Source organism: Ambystoma mexicanum, chromosome 1p (genome assembly GCF_040938575.1).
Source record: "Ambystoma mexicanum isolate Mex_15411 chromosome 1p, UKY_AmexF1_1, whole genome shotgun sequence".
Classification (NCBI taxonomy): Eukaryota; Metazoa; Chordata; class Amphibia; order Caudata; family Ambystomatidae; genus Ambystoma; species Ambystoma mexicanum.
The window spans coordinates 619,789,874-619,810,786 of NC_090921.1; the positions used below are offsets into that span (position 1 = coordinate 619,789,874).

The following is a 20,913-nucleotide window of genomic DNA, read 5'->3' on the forward strand; positions in this document are numbered from 1 at the left end:
CTAATCCAGCAGATGATCCACAGTGTCAAAGGCCGCAGACAGATCTAATAATATCAGGGCCCGACACCGCCTTTATCAAGTATTCTGGTCATGTCGCCCATCACTGAAACCAGGACAAGCTCCGTGCCCCAGCCAGGTCAAAAACCTGACTTACGGGGGTTAAAGAATCCAGAAGACTCAAGAAAAGAGGACAGAAGGGGAGACACTAGTGCTATCAATGACTTTATGAATAAAGGGAGGAGAGAGGCTGGAACCTAGAGGGAAATAGTTCCTAGTACATTGTTTAAAGGCTATTTTTTTTCTGCCTCTCCATGGGCAGCGTGCCATTTTCGCTCTGCTTGCCTAAGGACAAGGCGAGCATCCTTAAGCTCCGCAGAGAACCATGGTTCTAAAAGACGCTTGCGAGTCTGAACGCTCTTCAGAGGAGCAACTATATCTGCTACTCTTTGCAGAGAGCTGGCAAGCACTGAAATGTCAACTATTGGCGTGGAGCTATAGCTAGCATTAACCAGGCCAACCAGAGTCTCCAGGTCTGCATCACGCCACTTCTGCCGTAAAGCCTTGGGTAAGGAAATCTTAGGAGGTTACTTAGGGAGTTTAAACTGAAAAGAGACCAGATAATTATCTGACCATAGAACAGGCTCTTGCGAACAGTAGGTCTAATATGTTGCCCAATCTGAGTAGCTTCTTCTACAATTTGGTTAAGACCCATATCTATGACCCATATCTATGACCCATATCTATGACCCATATCTAACATACCATCAACAACATGGCTAACATTTGGAGGTAGTGAGGAGTTCAGTTTAACATTGAGATCACCTAAAATCACAAGGTGGGCAAAATTCTCCTGTAGCTCTGCAACAAGATTTCACAAATGGCTCAAGAAACGCGGTAGCCGACCCAGGGGATCTATAACCGACCATAAAATGCCAAGAACAGGAGGCTGAGGCCACACATCGTACCAACAGTGCCTCCATAGGAACTAGATGGCCTAAGTCAATCTGAACCACCTAATAGTTAGCTTTAAAGATTATCGCCACCCCTCTGCCAGGATGCGTGGATGGACGATCAAGATGGAGTATTGTATACTCGGGCAGAAGAGCTTGCACTAGTGTGGGTGCTGACAAATCGGTCAACCAGGTTTCTGTTAGAAATGGAAAATCGGAGAGCGATTACTCAGCAAGGTGTTAATGGAGAGTGCATGCGCCTGCAAAGATCTTGTGTTCGGGAGAATGGCATATGTATCGCAGTCACGTGTTTAGGGCTGATAGAAGGCACATCCCATCCCTCAAGAAATACTGTGGTCGGTGGTGCCAAATCCAGAATGGTTTTATTAGAATGCCGTGGTCCTGGGCGGTCCTTGGCCCGGGCAGGCAGACTGGCTTGACTTTAGTGTAACTTCGGCGTGTGAGGCCCTTTCCCGTTGCGCTCAACCCCTGCACTGTCGGGTGGGTCTTTCAGTTAAGGAGCACATGGTATTACCTTAGCCAATCCGCTGTCTTGCCTGATAGAGGTAGAAGGCAGACTCAGGAAGTCGGTGCATGCGAAGAATGAAAAGAAACAGCACCCGAGCCTCAGACAGCAATTCTGGTTACAAGGAAATGAAAAATAATTAAAATAAGAGAATAAAATAAAATAATTTGAAAATTATAGTGCATGCAAGTAAAGCAGCACCCAATCGTGCGCCAAGGCAGCAGATAGACCCATTGCCTAAATGGTACAGAAAATGATGTTTTCAATGTAAAATAAATCAAGAATAAAAAGGCATCAAAGGATTCCACTTTTGCTACCTTGGCCCTTTTCTTGACTTGGCCTGTGACCAGGTCTCTCTTCACTTGCCTTTTGGTCTCCACTTTCATCTCCTTCCTTCTGTATTCTCCAGCTTTCATACTCCTCCGGTCTTAGTTTTTACTATCAGTCCCTCCTATCCAAGTCTCACAATCGGCTACTCTCTTCCAAGAGTTGACATTCACCACTGTGCTCCAGGTCATACAATCTGTCCAGAAATCTTCCCCTCCTGAGTTTTGCAATCTGTTCTTACAGCCAGCCTAGCAGTCGTCCTCTGCTCCAGCAATCTTCCTCCTCTTTAACACCACCACTTACCTTCTCTGTACCACAAAACTCCCTTCCACTCCTGTCAATGGTGTTGGTTCTTGTATATTGCTTGGACTCACTAGCTTTCTGCTGATTGGCCGGAGGAGCCATATGCCCACTCTGGACATGCTCCATGGCTGCAATGCTTTGTAGTTCTGAGTTCATGGGGAAAGGGGCATCTTGGGGAAAGTGGTCATCTTGGATCCCACTACACTCTGTGTTAGTTGCTGGCTGAGATGGAGCTGATGGTTTGTACCTCTGTCTCGGGTAGGGTAGTTTTCATTCTTCATTTTGTTTTGATTACCTGTCTCAAACAGCTCAGTGTCTGTAGTACACATTGCTCCTGTGGGGGAGGGTTGGAAAAAGCGTCTTTTATTTGGTGCATTGCTGCTATCATTTCCCTTGCTTCTTCTAATGGAGGCTGCATCTGCAGGTGATTGTCTTAATTTGCTGGAAACTGTGAGGGAGACAATGCATTCTCTCCTCTTATGTGTTAATGGTAGTGTGGGAAGCATGTGGCGCTCGGTCTGTGTCTCCAATAACTGTATGGGTGAGAATTGGGACTTTATGCTGCCACGTGGAGAAAAGACGCCTCTCGCCCATTTTAAAAACAAAAATAAAAATAATTATAATATTTTATTTTTTAGTGTTGCTTGGTTTATCAATCAAACCTTCTACACATAAACCATTAATTAAAAATCTATCACATTTTTACAATCATTCTTCCATACAACAAAGTAGTATATTGTGAACTTTAACCTTGTATATACCACAGAATACAGTTCAAACCTATTTTACGTAATACTTCCTCTACACAAGGGATTCACGATTAAACTACTAATTCCAACACAATGCATTACTATACCAATCTAGTTCTAAAACATCATTAAGATAATTTGTCACAGCAATGCAAAGGGATATTTGGTTCCCGCTCATAATCCTAGACCAGATCTCATCACTGTTCAATTTAAACTATTCTATAAATGTATTAAAATGTACTATGCATCTATGTTGCAAATGGGTACACGCCAAAATCGTGGTCTAAGTTTCTGGCTTTGCCTCCTCGTGGCAATATCTACATATAATCCCCTCCTCCACCCCTTGAGATCTGATGTTATTAATCTTGTGGGTTTGAAGCAAATTATGCCTAAACCTTAGACAGTTATACCTCCACATACCAATAGAGGATTTTCTTGTGTGTCAAGGAATAGCGCCAAGACCTTTTTTCCATTGGATGCATAAAAGTTGATATTTGAGAATTTACTGTCTAGTTTTGATCCAGTCTAATTACTGCAGAATTTTTACTTAAGGCCATAATAATTATTTAGTTGGAAGAGTTAACACCTTATTATATATGTGACAGGAAGATAGCTATGCGGCAACGCATGGGTCTTGGAAGCAAGACCACTCTGAGCAAACGCAGGTTTGAAGCCTGGATCCGCGCTTGAAAAACCTGAGCGCGTTATAAATAACCTGCACTTCCACAATTCATTGATGTGCCCTGCAAATACATTTTAAAAAAAAAAAAGTCAAAGATTTCCATCGTCTTTGAAATTCAAGGGAATTCCGACTGTAAAATCATAATGGGCACACCTTTAGGCAGATTTGGAGCCGCTATCCATATCGTGCCCTCCATTTTACTCCATTGTGCTTTCAATTGTAAAGATTCTTCCGCTTACATCGAGGAAGGAGCGATCTTCCCTCCCACCCCCCCAGTAGATCTTAATAAAGTGACCCTCAACATTCCTAAATCTGCACACATTACTGAAACTAGAAAGAGCTTACATTGGCTTTCAGTCACCCAAAGGATATCTCTGAAATCCCTGTCCCTTACTTAGAAATGTGTAAACAACCAGGCCCCCAGTCCCTCATCTATCTAGCCTCGCGATTCGCTCGGCATGCTCCAACTCGGTCACTTAGATCCGCCCAAGCACACTGCCTCATGATCCCCAGATACAAGCTTCAGACAGCCGGAGGTGCTAGCTTCCCAGTTTTGGCAGCCAAACTCTGACTGCCTCTTACCATTAGAACCTTACCCTCACTTAACTTATTATTCAAACATTTAAGCGAAGCTCGGGTTAGCTACTGCATCTGACCAACTGTCTCAGGCCATCTGATCGCTGCCACCTCAGTATGCATACTTACTGTTATCTCCAGCCAACTTGTACTATTCCTGTATTCTATTGCCTGAGTGTTACTATTAATTGTATCCTCTCCATTCATTTTGTACCACCTGAAGATCTGCTTCATTGTAACTGTAACCCTGTATGTATGTACTGTCTGAAGATATGTGCCCGGTTGCCCTCGGGCCTTGTGCGCTATACAAATAAAATAAATACAAATACAATAAAGAGAAATGACCATCGCTATTGTCTATTTTTTTCATCTGCGCTATAAGAGGCATACTTTTCCTTTGTCTAATTATCACAAATGAAATTGGTTGTTCCAAATAAACACCCAGGCATTTCCATCTAGATACTTGTTCTAGCTTTCTTTTTCAGGTACCAGTCAAAATGGTTGTTTTTTAATATCTTGTTTGGGTTAAAAGTTCTAATGTTAGTTTTTAGGCGGTTTTATTTCCAGATCTCTTGTGTATTTCGTGATTGTGGTCAAGTCACGCTGGAGTCCCGTCGTGTCTGATCTAGCTGAATTATGCCACCCGCATAAGCCAAGTGCCTCACCTGCCATTGGCACAGTTTTGGGGGATGAGTATTGCGGGACGCTGAAGCCAAACCCATTCTGCTATATAGAGGCTAAATAACGCGGGAGCTAATACGCCCCCTTATCTTAACCCTCTATGCTATGGAATTGTTTCTGATTGGGAGCACTTCTCATCCAAACAGATTTGAATCCTAGTGTTCGTATCTAGGTGTCTCAAAATGTTAATCAACGATGTAGGGCAACCCGTGTTGTGTAACTTTCCCTATCGCTTAATGCGATTCACTTGTCAAAAGCTTGCAAAAATAACACTTAGTGGGTGTGATGCTGGAAATGCATCGGAGGGACAGGGCTTCCGTATCCTTGTCCTTTACTGCTTTTTATCGTGTGTTCTGTCGTGTTTTCCGTGCAGGAGTTCATGTGGGACTCCTGGCGGTGCAGCTCTCTCTCTTTTGGTTTGGTGAACGGACCCGTGGGATACCCTTATGGCATCCATGGGTTGGGGGTGCAACCCTGTGCCCCTAGTGTATGTTTTTGGGCACCTGTGGGTGGCCCGCAGAGCAGGGTATGGGCTGGTGGCAGCGCCATGCTGAATTTGACAGGTGCGCGGAGTATCCTCCATTTTGGGATACCCCGGCCCTGCCATTGGGATCAGTTGATTCCTGATGGAAAACAAGATGGCCCCGGTGGCCTCTTGCTTTCTATTACCCATTACCTTGTTTTCCCAAAGTCCTGGTAAACCCTGACTCTGTCCCTTCCCCCTGACTAGCTGTTGGGTGGAAATGCCATATATGGTGTTGTTGTGAAGGCCTGGCCAGACTAGCTGGAGCCTTCCCGGTGATGTATGTTTTGGGTACCTCCTGTGGGTGGGACCTGGGTGAATAGAGTGTATGACGAATATGCATTCTGTGTTGTGGGTGTCTAGTATCTGGTGGTTGACACAATGACTGAGACAGCCCTGCCCGAAACCGGTATGAATGCAGCTTGGAGTGTTGAATGGCTCGGTACTTGTCCCAATACACATAACTTGTTGTGAGTGTCTGGAGAGAAGTGAATGGCCTGAATACCTTGTGTGCCTGATTGACTGCCTGCCTGCATGAATGCCCGTAGTCGTGATTGCATGCTTGAGTGTGACCCAGCCGAATGAATGGGAGATCAACAGTATATCTGGGGACCTCTCGCTGCTAGGAATCGTGTTCAGAAGCTGAAGTCCACTACGACGAGTAACTGGAGTAACTGATGCTTGACCTTGAAACCCCCGCTGGACGAGAAGGAGTGCTGTGGCTCTCCCTCGCAATCTGAAGGCTGCTGTGTTTCCAAGGACTGACCCAGAGAGGACCTGGCAAGGCGCCCTCTTCCCGAGCCACGACGGACCATCGTGCACAGCTGATCTTTGCCAGGGCTCCCTGGTAAACAGACCTTCGACAGGCTGCCGACCCGATACGGGGACTGCTGCGGAACTCCAAGGAGAAGCACTCGGACTGTTGTCCGCCACTGTCGACAACTGGAGCCGCCGACCGGAGCCGCCGTGCTCCCGTTTGCCTAAGAACTTCAATTGATCATCAGACTCTCTCGTCTGCATCGTCATCCGCTTGTCTCCCGCTGGAGAAGGCCCGACCGTCGACGCGCTGAGGAGCATCCACCGGTGGGTTTCCCGCCACCTAAAGACCACAGAGACGCCGACGACTCAACGCCCTTGCTGGGCCACAGTTTTTCATTATCTCTTTGCGGTCCAGAACTATCGTCACCGAGGTGCCCCGCACGCCTCTTCCTTGCAGGACGCCAACGCTGTGTCGTCGACGAGCACCGCTAGGAACGAAGCTGCCACTTCCCTGCCGTAGTTCACCCTGTTCACCGTCGGACGTTCGACGACCCGTGACTCCTGCCTTAAAGGGAGGGCACTCGAGAAGGGCCATCGATTCCCTGACACCGAACGCCAAGTTCCCCGACACCTCCCGACGATCCGTGGCTCCCGCCTGAAAGGGAGGAACTCAAGAAGGATCGGTCGGCGCATCGTCAGAGAACTCTACTCCACCAGGTACATTGGGGGGGGGTAAAACCTTAATAGGAAGAAGTAAGACTATCGAACATTATATGGACTGGGCTTGTGCTATATATCTTGTTTTACAGGTTGCCCAGGTGAGGGGATCTCCACTCAGAACTGCGCCTAGTGGTAGGGGTCAGTGTTCTGCCTATTGTTCCAACCATCTTACGTTCCTGCCTATCTCTATTGCTGGTTTCCTCGTTATTAATCTGTGTGACATTTTAACCGTACAGTTGATGCACTTTAATGAGATTCAATAACATTAGTGGTACCACTTTAGACTTGTATATATTTAACATTATTGACTTCCGAGTGCCAAGTGCGTTATTGTGATCGGGTACATACCTTTGAATATTAATTATAAAAAGACTGTGTTTTCAGTAATACAGTGTGTGGACATTCCTTTGTGGGGGTTTGGGGACTACACTGTACTTAAGAACCAGCCTGCATCACCTCCTGAGAAGCTAGGCCTTGATTGCTCGTCCATTGCTACCGTAATAGAGAATCTTGGCTGGGGTCTTGTGTGGCTCTCCTCTACCATATAGCGAGCGGAAGTACAGACACCCCCTACAAGTCTTTACAGTGGGTTGATTCAATGTTTTTGGATTATTGCTAAATAAGAGATATCAAATAAAGGTGTTTGATGTTTTCTCTAACCCTGCCCTAAATTCCGACTGATTACTATCCCATACTTTTATTTGCCATCCAAATTCTGATATTCATCAGGAAACAGCAGAGAAGATCTTGCTCACAAGTCAAGTAAGACAATGGGTCTATAATCGCCTCAACTGGCCCCGTCACCCTTCTTAAAAAGGAGGATCAATATCGCAGTTTTCCGTCCCTATGATGGGAGCTTCAGAGTTTATTTATTATGTTGGATGCTCTAAGAATGGAATTTTTGCGTTGAAAGTTAAAATAATATTTTGTTGTTTTGAACTCCTCAGAGAGATTCTCACGCAGCTTCACAAGAGTTCAATACAAAGTTTAGTGCAAGGAGGGATGGTTGGGGCCAGGGTTGTTTGCTCACCTAGAGGCTCTATGAGCTTCAGTGAATGAGCTTGAGTTGGCGATGGCTCATAGGAAAATCTCAAGGGGCCAAATGACCTGATGGAATTGCTTTTACCAGAATTGAATAGGTTCGGAGATTCCGAAAGATCCATCTCTCTGAACAGCCGAGTCTGTTATTCTAGGAGCAGTTTGGGTTGACGATGTGATGAGCTCCAGGGTCGTAGATGCAGGTTTAACCATAGACGTTGTACCTACCCGGCTCTGGTCCAATATAATACAGGCTTTGTGCGGCTGCTCCACCATAGAGACCTATTCAGTCGAATAGGACAAGTCTGAGCACTGAGGGTCAGAATTAATGGGCGTATGATTGGGGTCAGCAAAGGGAGAATACCCCACACTTTCACTTCTCAGTGCATAGATGACCTTTCAGGCAATTCCTTGTATTACAGTTCTAACAATCTGCAATTGATATGCAGACTCTGTAAACCTGCCAAACCACCGGCAGCCTGCAGACTGAACTTTACCTTGCACTTTGTAGCCCGGGGACGGCCCAACAGTCACTGCCGTCAGAACGATCGAACAGCCAGATAGGCTGAGTAAAACAATGTGGAGGTTCAGTGCAACAGTCTCAATAGAGTAGTCTGAGGACGGCTCAAGCGGCAGTCAGCCCTGCAGTCACTGCACACACCCACGATCACACAGCTGTCCAGCAACCAAGTAGACTGTATACAAAGATACTGTGGTGAGTATAGAAGAGTCCCAAACAGTGTAGAGGCAGAGCAGCCATGTAGTAGTACCGACAGAGGCACCTCAGCACTTGCAGCTAACCGGTGCACAAATGTTCACCGGCTAGGTGCAAGATCGCCACCGGCTCTGTCTCCTGTCCCCTTTGCCAGGAGTCGCTGCCTCTCCGTAAGTAGAAACGAGGGGCTGCGGGCAAGATGAATCAGGTGAAATTGGCCCCTGACAGCACTGGCTAGCAGACTTGAGGAAAGGACCTGACAACGAGGTCCAGTGTCCCGCCGCACTGAACCTAATTGTAAATACAGTCAGCAGCTTCTGAAAACCGATTCTTTGTTTTCTTTTATCCAAAAGGGAATTGTTTATAGCATGGAATATACGTTTACTGCTGATGGGTGCTGTTGTGGACATGGGGATACCATATCAGGTCGATGTGGCCAAGTCAATGTGTTCACTTTCTTCACCTACCCAAGCCGGCAATACGATTCGCGAATCACAACGCAACCCTCAGAGTTACTGGAGCCGTGCAGCCAAGCCACCACCGCACACTTGGTAGCCATGATCCTTCCAGGGCCACAATAGTTCAGAGTATTTTGAAGTCTGACACGCCTAAACAAACTTTACCTACGGTCTACTTGCCAAGGGCACAATATTTTTTTATGAAATCCTCTTGTCCCGGACAACAAAGAACTTGTCCTGGGAGGGTGTATTGGAATTCCACACCACTGACCTGCCTCGTGAAAGAGGGACACCATTTGGCTATTACAGAGGAAGGAATTGGCGTGTACAAGGAGTGATTAGCTAGGTAATACATAATGATAACACTGCACTGAAGTCAGTGGAGATTCTGAGGGTTTTCTGAGGCCTTTGGACGAGACCATCCGCAAAACAGTGAAAACTGATGGAAATATAGAATTCGAGATATAACCATTCCTCAGAAATTACAAGGCAAGCCTGCTCTCACTAATTCTACTAAATGCCAGAACTGTCACAAGCATTGTCACGACTCCTGTATCCTGGACACCATAGAGAATGGTTAGTCATTATGTGCCCCTCCAGATGTTTTCGACTACAAATCCCATTATCCTCTGCTGGCTAGAGATGATGCTAGTTGAAGTCCAAAACACCTGAGGGGCCAAATAATGAATGAAGTGGAAACCAAGCATATGAACTCTGATGACCAGGTGAGTACAACACCTCATGCTCAGGCGTAATGCACAGTATTGTTAAGTATAGGACGTTTCAAGGCCGTGGCAATGACTGTTGTTTAGGGCAGGGGGACGATAGCTGCCATTGGTCTAGACTCAAGGTAGTCCATCATTGCTGTTGCTACTTCTGGAGACCAGGGTGCCATTAGCAGTAGCACACAGCGCACGCTGCAAACATAACTTGACTACTAGGCAATGCCGATTTTCATAAGTCTATAAAAACAATCTTATTAACACAATATCCTTAAGTACATGTTAGATGACTTGAAATATAATCCATTAAGAACGCCCATACATGTCTGTGCTTACAATTCGATTATAAAACCAAAGTGAATGAATGGGTATCTGCTTGTTATTTTGGAGTATCAGAAGAGGGGTAGCCGCCAAACAAAGTTAGAACATACTAAAGATTTAATATGTAATTATTTACAATTAAATACGTGGTGTTTTTTCAATGAATCACCAATCGTTTATACTAGTGATGTAGTCTAGAAACCCCAAGGGTGAACATGATAAATATATTGCATTGTACAAGTGTACTCAATCTAAATGGGAGAAACGGCTTCTTTTGATGCAATATTATTACAAAAAGCTTCTCTTATCAAAGCAACAAAACACAACATATGATGTCCTGATATATTAATAAATAAGCAGATAGAAATAGAGCAGAAGTCTCGAGTCTATTCTGCAGTCAAAGAAACAGAAAAGGAGAAGGAAACAGCTAAATTGTAGAATTAGATTTTTCCCATAACATTATAACTTGAACAAAAGAATACAGAAGTCAACATAAGCATCAATAGTTAGGGTACATTTTCATCAATTGCAAGAGATGCCCCACTAGAATAAGGCTGTAATGAAACATAATCATGACAGTTTAGTGGATATTAGTTGGTAAGTGTACAGTTATATATAGGTCAGGAACATATGTCCTTACATTGTTGGTTACAATCCTATTTGTACACTAGTTTGCGATTTATTGGTGACCAATCCTGTTATTATTTCGGGGCTCGAAATTCAGGGGAGCCATTTAGCTTCTGCTTGTAGCCTAGAAGAGCCTGGATAGCTTGAGGCAGCTACCAGGAGCTCCTTTTGGCTTCCCAGGCCAACTGATGTGAAACATGCACACCCCTATGACTTTGTGCATTTGGGACAATCTATAAATAAACATTAGGGCACATCTATACAGCATTTAAAGCATAAGGGTCATAAATAATGGACAATATTGTAGGTTTGCATCTTATGTGGAAGTAAGACTTGCAGAACTCTATGTAGTTGCCCTATGTTCCCCAGTGGTAGTTCCTTCACTTGTTAATGCTGGCTACCCAGGAGCTGCTTTTAGCTTTTGCTTATCCAATCCAAATTTCGATCCCTGTTACTACTATGAGCAATACTTACTTTTTGTGGTATTGTACGTTTAAAATGGTACTGTTTTGTGAATCATGCGGAGTAGTAAAAAAAAAAAAAATTAGAAATGTGGTTGAGGTGCAGTATTTATTGGAAGCCAAATTGCAGAACACTAGTGTAAAGTCACAAGCATATATTTGTCTGGCACCACATGCCTTGGAGTCAAAAGTACGTTCACAAATGAGTCTGAAGTTCAGCAAGCTCTTCTAACCTGCAAGCAGGAGCCAAATGGTTTGTAAGGAGAATCTCTGGATGAGGTGACCCAGATTTCTTTTTTTGAGAAAGCAATGCCAAAGTTATCTGGTACTATTGATAATATAAACCTCAGTAATTGCACAACCTCTGTAGTGATCACGCCATGTTGTGCCTGGAGCTGGGGTGCTCGGGAGGATAGAGACACACAGAGTTTGGGGGAGGTGGAGGTGAATTCTGGTGGCAAGCGCATAAGCTGGTCCCACTCGAATATTCTTAAACCTTGCTCTGCCCTGAGCGTGGTAGCTAGTTCAACCCCGCATTTCTTTTATAGAGCCACAGCTAATGATATTGAAGAGTGGATATATGGAATGACGTGTGTGGTGGGGAGTTGTCAAGGGACAGCTGAAGGACTGTTCTGATAAATGGAAAACTCACAGTTTTGACCCTGGAATTAAGAGGGCTAAAGCCAATCTAAGAAAACCACTGTGTCAAATTAAATCCATAGACAAACCAATAGCAGAAACCTTGAAAGAAACAAAAAAGGTTAAAAATGACTATAGGAATGGGCTCAAGCACTATAAATGTCAAGGGTTAAACGGGGACTGGTCAAATATGATGCTAGCCGTATGCAGCAAAAACATGCAAACAATGTGGCAAGTATTGACACGGGCGAAAAGTGCAAAAGAGCAGCCCAGGATAAATTCTATTGGGGAACAGGCCTGTTCTCCTCAGAGGTTCAGTGTAGAGATAACAAAAAACCTGAAGATGGGGGGGAAATGGCAAGGTACCCTTGTCTCCCAGCATAGTAGACCTACAAGAACGGCTGAAAAACTCGAGAGCTCCAGGCCTAAATGCCCTGTCGGCAGCCGTGAAGATCCCAGAGGATGGGCAATGCTGTTGATACAGCTATTTGAGAGAGTATGTAGAGAAAAAGCCATCCCATCGTCCTGGGAAAGGGCCATTCTGTTGCCAGTGTATAAAGCAGGAGACTGAGACCAGAGAACCATAGATTACTATCTATGTTAGATGTTACTGGGAAACTGTTTACCTCCTGTGTACGGACTCACCTACCATCCTGGGTCGAAAGGGAGAACGTTCTCGGTCCCCTTTTACACTGGCTTCTGCCCTGGTTCCAGTACACTCCATAACATTAGACTCCTAGACGCCTTTGTGTCGAGAGCTAGTATAAAAAGTCCTCCCCTATATGTTGTGTTTGTGGACTTTCGAGCAGCATTTTACAGGTGGACTGTGCACGGTTGTGGGATAAATTAAGGGTAAAGAATTGACCCGAGTGCCTGTTGGAAATTCTGATGGTTTCCACAGCAACAACAAGGCGCACTTCTCTCTGGGCAACAATGGTAATTTGTCTAGACTAGTAAACATTAACAGGGGAGTCGAGCAAGGGTGTGTGCTGACTCCCCTGGTGTTTAATTTATACCTGGCGGACCTACCAGCTTGTTTGGAGAGTTTAGCTAGATGCCCTCCCAAAATTGGAAGTAAACCTGTGCCTGCCATGCTTTATGCTTATTACCTGGTCATGTTTGACTTGACCAGACCATTTCAGGCCTAAAAGCTATGTCAAATGAATGGGGAGATATGCTAGGGCCAATGGGCTGGCTGTAAATTTAAGTAAGACGAAGATCATGTTGTTCTCCCACGGAAAATCAATCGCCCCGTTATGACCACAACTCTGGTAGTGATTCAGTATGCTGACTACTACAAATATCTGGCTATCATGATTTCAAATAGGGCCAATTATTCCAACATTATAGACCTGAAAACATTATAGACCTGAAAACTAGAAAAGCGAAGCACCGGCGTGCCCTGTGCGGTAAGTTTGTCAGCCAGCATGCGCGGTACAAACAGTGATTCTATATGGACTGGAGGCACTAACTATGCGCGATTTTAGTTGTCTAAATGGATTGTAGGGGCACTTTTGGCGTAATGTCTTGGGGCTGCCTAGATCGACCCAAATGGAATAATAGCGCCTAGAACTAGGTTTGATCTCTTTGACTGGTACAGCGTTAAGAAGAAGAATACTGCACATAACATCTCTATTCCGCAGTGTCCAGTGTTAGCAGTGCAGGGTAGAAGCTTGCACATGGAGCCTCTATTGCGAGGCTTAATCTATATGAAATTAAATAATGAGCAATTTGATTTAATGCAATGACACCCGGACCCAGCCCGCTGTAACGACTTTGAAACAGTAAAAGGGGTCTTCTGAAGGCAACTCACCAGATGGGACTGGTGTTGTAAATACACACATCTGGTAAAACTGAAAGGCTATTCAGCAGTAAACACTGACTCACACTTATGGAAAGCCCTGGGGGTACTGTGTTCAGTGTCCCCACCCAGGAGTCTGACAGGTGCGCATTATGTTGCGCTGTAATCTTTTACCACTGCGGACCATTTGGGGAGTCAGATGGGGTTTACCCGAAGACGAGAGGTATTGTTGGAATTTCCAAAGTCGCACTAATGCAGAAACTGCAAGACCTGTTTTTACTGGATGCCCTGAATTGGAGCCGTTATACATGACCTCTCTTGGGGAAACTAATCCAAGACTATGAGAGCATAAAATGTTTGGACTTTTGGAACTATTGCTTAAACACAGACCACACACACATGGCACTTTATTGGGTATGGACAAACATGCAAGAACGTCTAGGAAGCTCTCGGCTTTCATGTCTGTAAGCCAGATGATGCCCACTAAGAAATATTTTATGTACTATGAGGGCCTGAAACCAAGGGCTGTGTGGGGGGTCATATGCATGAAGTCTGCTGACTGATTAATTGTAAATTTCTAACATGTCAACAATGTCATAAGTATGGACTGTGTTCCTTTTTATTGTTGGGGAGAATTCTCAAAAATGTGCTAATTCCCTTCACCTTAGAGACCCCCAGCAACTTTACTGGATTTTGAGGACTTGATCTTTTTACCTGGAGAGAGTGTGAGCCTTTTTTCCCACTCTCCTGTATTTTGATGTGTGTTTTACTCTTGTATTCATGGATAATGGAGTTTTCGACAACTACATAGGCATCATCTTTTCAGGTGTCACACTGCACCCTCAGTGCAGTGAAACAGGGAAGCCTTTTAGGCTGTCACAAGGTTTAAACACCTTCTCTGGGATAAACTATTGGTTCCCAGAGAATGTAAAGTTAAATTGACTTTACTAGTCTTTTTAAATTCCTAGACCCAGCACACACTATCTTCCAATAGAGTGCTGGAGGGGTTACCTACTATCCCCTATGTCTAGAAACTCATGTAGCATTCAAAGGCTACCCTTTCCTATCGAAATGGCTGGTGGCAGTGGTTTCACAACGAACTACCATGATTTTTCCGGACCACGAACACCAGTAGCTAAAAATCACGGAAGCCATGTTTTTCAAGATGGTGTATGAGTCCCCCTTGTCCCGGTCTTCTTTTTTCACCATTTTGTTTTTGGCAAGGTCCTTCTAGAGTTTCTCTGTGCGCCAAACCAGGTTTGGTCCTTTTGTTCCTATGACTTTGGCAGGCTTCAGGACTGAAGACCGCCTCTGGCACCCGAGTGTCTGGGGTGGACAGGTAGTGAGGGAGGTGCCCGGAACTCCCTGTACTTGGTCTCCTAGGAGACCCAAATGCACTCTGGCGTGATTGGCTGGCTGACTGTCCGGCAAGGACAGCCTCCCTGCTGGGAGAGGATTCATTAGGCTGGAATGAATGGGAGAAAACTGTCTAAAAGGCGAGTCTCTTGGCTTGGAAGGCAGAGTAGACTACTGGAACGAAAGAACCGAAGATGAGCTGGAAGAGGACGGCTGCTGCAACTCCTGGACCGTTGGTTTGCCTGGTGAAGCCCTGCTGCAGGTCCGAATCGCCAAGTTCATCTCGACAGAAAAGCCCCTCAAGGACAACTTCTCCCTTTTGAGTTGGTTTGACCAATTAACTCATAAGCCACCTGGACACCATTCTCGGAGCTGGTTGTATTTTCCTCTGCGTGCTGCAGGAAACTGAATAGCCAGGGAGAAGGACACCAGTTTGTGTGCTTGACGACAGCTACCGGAATCGAAGATTTGCCAGTTTGCCAGCTTTGCAACCTGTCCCCGTGCAGTGCAGGAGTCCCCCCGACGACCTCCCTCTTGTCCTCATGACTGAGGCCCAGGAACAGTGAAATCTGCAGGAACTGCTAGGAACAAAAGTCTTCAGCTGCATATTTTTCTTCAATATAACGTACTGTGAAAACCCGACCGAGAGAACTTACCTCTCACTGCAAAAGTGCGTGAAACTTTGGCAACTTGCAGGCCTAGTCAGCTTGTGACCTGACATACAAACCTTTCTTCTTTCTTCTATGAACGACTTCTGAGAAGCGTGGCAAAGACTTACCATTTAAACTACCAGAACCATTTTTCTTATACAAGACTCTAGCCCATTGACTTTGGCCTATCTATTGCATTGGAACCACTTCTCTGGTGAACTCTATTTGCACTGTTTAAGAGTAACTCTATTATTAGTTTTATTAAATTATGCTTTTTTGCTCCTACTACAAATGCTCTGAATGCCATTTTGCTCCTCCTTCAAAGTAGTTTAAATGCCTCCGAACCGGATAGTGTGAAGTACTGTAGTATATTTTCGTGTGATATTGATTGCCTCCTTTTAGTGAATTAATTTCTAACTGTGTAATAAATTAATAGTGTTTTACCAAGAAACCTTGAGTATAAGAGTCTATTTGATTACTTGTGATTGTAGACATCTGTGTAACCTCATTACAAGCTCACATTCCCTCTTGAGATAAGCCTGGCTGCTCAGCCCGCTACCAAAAACTGTGTGGTACCAAACTTATACCAAAGTTTGGTTTTGCTTACACCTGTAGGCCTAGTTGTGTGTAGTGGTCCCAGAGGGTACTGCATACAAACCTTGCCTAACAATTGTGATTTATTAATTTATGTGAAATTAACGTGTTATTTTATGAAAAGTTCTGATTTGAACTAAAACATAAATACATTATAAAATCTCTTTTGAGAATGATCATTAGCCGAGATATCTTTAAAAGAAGCAACATTTCACCAATTGCTAACTTTTCAGTGCGTTATTCAAGTGATAACATCTGTATGTGTGTGTGTGTATATATAATATATATTCTCTCCCGCTCCCTTTCGCTCTTCTCTCTCTTGCCCTTCTTCTCCCCCCGCTCTGCAACCATCACTGAAAATAGATCTGTGACCTATTATTTGCTGAGTGTCTTCGAATTCAAGCATGTAAAGCAAACACCTTTCATTTAGCAATGTTTGTTGCTGTATACCTATTTACACTTTATCTGAAAGCACCCAGGGCGGATAGGCGAGATGGAGAAGGGTGTTCAAGGCAAGCCTTACACGCCACATAGCTTGAATATTAACCCACATGCACTGACTGTTTTCTTGGTGGTGTTTGAATTCAACAGCCTTTTATGTTTTGGTACAGGACAAAGAGAAGAAGAAGAAGGAGAGTATCTTGGATCTCTCTAAGTATATCGACAAAACTATTAGAGTGAAATTTCAAGGTGGCAGAGAAGGTAGGTGATCATTTATTGAAAATGTATAGCATTTCCTCTACCAATCGATTATTCTCTAAAGCATGTTTTGAAATGGATTTCTCTTCTGTAATGTTTATTTTATCAAAGCTGCCGGGAGTTAGGATGAGACGTGGTTTGCGTTATGAGACCTTGCCGTTTATTCAATAAAGATAACAAATATGCTAAAGTACAGGGAGTGCACTGCTCGATTATACCCATGTGGTTCAATAATTTACCAATGATGCTGAATACAGCATAGTTTCATAAACCAAGGTCACTATTTCAACTATCAGTTGTTAGTAGATAAAAGTGGCAGTAGTTACTGATTTGTAAACTAGGAATTCTCAGTATTGCCAAGTCATCCAAGGCTTACCGGAGATGCCCTTCGTCCCCCAGTTTTACTTCAAAGTAAATATAGGAGTGCCTACTACTGGCCTGCCTTTGCGTATTGGTCCTATTGACCTCTTAGAAGGTTTCTTAATGGCGCACAGAGAAGCATAACTACAACTTCTCCTATGGGCCATGTCTCCTTTTAGCTTAATCCCTTTTCTCTGTGGTCCTTTTCTTCTGTGGACCCCCTAGAAATCCCACCCATGTCACCCAATACTGCACCCAAACTATATAAGTAACACCTGAAACTAAATTGAATAACATGCTGAACCCGAGTTGAGTTTTAAAATGTTTTTTTAGTTCAGTTTCAGAAAACCTCGAGACATGTCATGCATATGCTTTAAACCTGCTGAGAGCTATGACTTTTACAGTACATTAAAACACGATCGTCAGTAGCAAGCAACTTCCTGAAGTGCAACCAAACAAGGTAATTGTGTAGCAAATGCCATTTTCAACCATCTCCAATAAAAACAGAAAAGTCAAGTCTGATACAGTTTCTTCAACATTTGCAGCTTCAGTAGTGTAGCTGTACAAAATCAGAAAATATGAATCTAATTTTCTTATAAACCGCAAGCCACAACTGAAATACCCTTTGAGAAACCCTACACACTTCAGGGCAATTGAGAAAAACATTAAAGTAACTAAAAATTCATTTATATTTGGTTGCTAATTCTGCAGAAGCCAGCAGCACTTTGCCTTGGGAGGCTCTGCTGTGGGATCTGTCCTAAACTTTGTAACCATAGTCGTCTTTGGGTGAGTCTTCTAGCTGCTTCAAAACATGTCCCAGCGATAGACCAGCATAATGTACAACATTCCTTTTCTTGCAACACTCTTGGCAGCTGAATGCACGTGCAGCTTCCAATCACATTCTTTGAACCTTTGACACTTTTTGCATCCACCTTGTTTGGTGGTGGCTGCAACATTTTTAAACCCTCCTGGGCAAATGCAGACGATGTGGATTCAGCGTTGAATCACATATGGCCTCTTTACACACCCAACATGATGCAGTAATGGCTTCTCTGAGCGTCCAACATAGTCTCAGGCTCATGCCGGACATGGCGAACGCTACCATAGGTAGCATGGGATGGACATTTCACAGAATACAGTAACATGGTTCACCAGTAAGAATATTTTTTATGTGGAAACGGAGAAATGTGCTGAAAGTTCACTTGCATTAGCAATTGGACATATAATCAGTAAATACTTTCCTGAAATGCTGCATTATATGCTACTGTACGGATCGACTTCACACAGCGAGAGGAGGTATGCATAGCATTGAATGAACAAGTCCTATAGCCTTGAGAAATGCCTAGGAGGATGAAACGCGTGTGGCTAAATGCAATCAAACAACCCGACAATAGAAAGAAAATAAATGCCCTAATATAAATGGAAATATGTTCTCTTTTGTTGTGGTTATATAATGTATTTAAAAAAAGACGATTGGGGAAAATTACTGATTTGCTACTACAATTTGAACAGCCCATGCAAGGTTAATAATGATATCGGAGGGGTGCAAGTGTTTTTGTATTTCAATTTTGTCATAAGAATACACTGTGTGTTTGGAGTAGTGTTTCCAGAAGCAATACATGCTAGTCTCCATAAATCGTGACACATAAAAGTATTATTTGGCGCAGAAAGGTCTTGTTCAAACCTTTCGCTTTTTCATGGCAGAGTATGTATAAATCAATTGGGAGACGCCCTATCCAAGGAAGCCTAAAAGCTAACCACCGAAATGTATAATCTGACAATCTCCAGGTTAATAATTTAGCATCTAACAATCCCACCCTCACACTGTCGAACAAAAAACAAGCATGTTTGAATATGAATTGATTATCACCTAAAATGGCATCACAATAATTTGATGAATGATCCCTCGCCTGAATTTCATTGGGACTGCACTTGCACCACAATTTGAATCAAATGTAAGGGTTGACTTCACTTTACGTTTAGGCATACAACCTAACAGTTTGCTTTTATTTTCTGTGAAACCATCAATCTGCACAATTATGCTTTCAACCCCACCTGCTATAAAATCAAAAGGAGAAGCAGTCCTTGTAACCAAGTTTACAATTTATTTACTGCAGTTACAGCTCACATAATATTTCTCATACTTGGGTGGTTTTAAATCTAAAATAATGCACATTCACTTTGATAAAATATTGGTTCCTAATTTGGGCATCAAAACTACACAACAGTCTCTTCTCTGGATATGTTGAAAATAATTGTAACGGCTTGGGTTTCTCATGATTTCTGTTGCTTTTTATAATTTATAAAGCAACAGAAATCATGAGAAACCCCAAGCCGTTTGGAATGCTGAGACAGTGGACTGCAAGAAATTGCGTACACCCTCACAACATTGGTGTTCAATGTGTTAATTAATGATGGTGTTATTTATATGGCGATTTCGCCAAGTATTTTACATAGAACGTATTTAGATACAATATCAACCAACCTACGTTGGTACTCGAGTAGCTTAAGTACATTAAGTAATGGATTTAAATTACGTTCCTGACTTTTTTTATTTTAACATTTGTGTGACGCCGAGACCCACAGCGTTTGTACAGAGTATTTTCAGAGTAAAGCGTTACAGGTCATAGAATCAAGAAGTTGGGGCAAAGCCTGGATACAGTGTACCAGCGACATGCTAGTGCTCTTGCAGTTTAATGTGAAGAAAGTGCATTGGAATCCATACACAGCAGAAGACGTGAGCAATGTGTTAGGTGACGGTAATGTAATGGGTTGCAGTAATCCGTAACAAAATGGTGACGGTTGGTTGAGAAGGGTTAGGACCCAGAAAGATCGTGGTGGCGGCGCCAATCTGACAGTTTGCCTAGGGTGACAAAATTCCTTGCACCGGCCCTGAAAGTAGGAGACAGTCATACTGATTGAATAACCAGATTTTCAACAGTTTCTTGAATTCTGAGTAGGAGGTTCCATTTCTTAAGTGTGGCGGTAGGGAGTTCCACAGTTCGGGCCATGGTGCTGAAACTAACCCCCTCTGCTCTGGCTTGTTTATAGCGTGGACAACTAAGTTAAGCTGGTTGGAGGAGCAGAGTGAGCGACGGTGCTGTTTCTTTGTGATGCAGTGGTTCAGATATATGGGGGCTTCATTGTAGATACAGCAGTGAGCTATCGTCAAGGTTTTGAAGTCAATCCAAGCTTTTATTGGTAGCCAATGGACTTCTCGGCGGGTTGCAGAAATGTGGTCTGATTTGTGGAGTCCCAGAGCTGCCCGCTGGGATTTGTTTTGAAGCAGCTGTAACTTGGCTAGAATGGACGTGGATGTGCCCTTGAATAAGGCCCTGCAGTAGTCGGTTTGCTCACAATGATGGCTCTAGATGGCGCGAGGCAATTGTTGGGGCTCAAGAATTGTACGTTTGGCAGTGTAGGAGGCTGAGGATGCCAGATCATTAACATGCCTCATCGTAGTTAGTTCTGCGTTCAGGTAGACCTCCAGGGTTTTGACATGTTTGGGGGACATGAATGGTAGAGCCATCAATGATGGAGGCATAAGAGGGTCGAGGGTTTTTAGACGAGCAGGTGAGCCCACAATTATTAACTGTCTTTTCGTCATTGAGGCAAAGGTTGTGGGTAGCCATCCAGGACTGAATGGTGCAGAAGACTTTGTTAATGGTGTTTGAAT

The 20,913-nt window shown here is 43.8% G+C and overlaps 1 protein-coding gene across 1 annotated transcript in view; it reads left to right on the plus strand.

Moving 5' to 3' along the window:
* The window catches only part of LSM7 (LSM7 homolog, U6 small nuclear RNA and mRNA degradation associated), a 47,836-nt gene that overhangs the window by 14,597 nt on the left and 12,326 nt on the right, over positions 1-20,913 (plus strand). Inside the window, exon 2 of the mRNA XM_069649609.1 lies at positions 16,790-16,880. Within this exon, the coding sequence (XP_069505710.1) occupies positions 16,790-16,880 (91 nt within the window). The remainder of the gene's footprint in view (positions 1-16,789; positions 16,881-20,913) is intronic.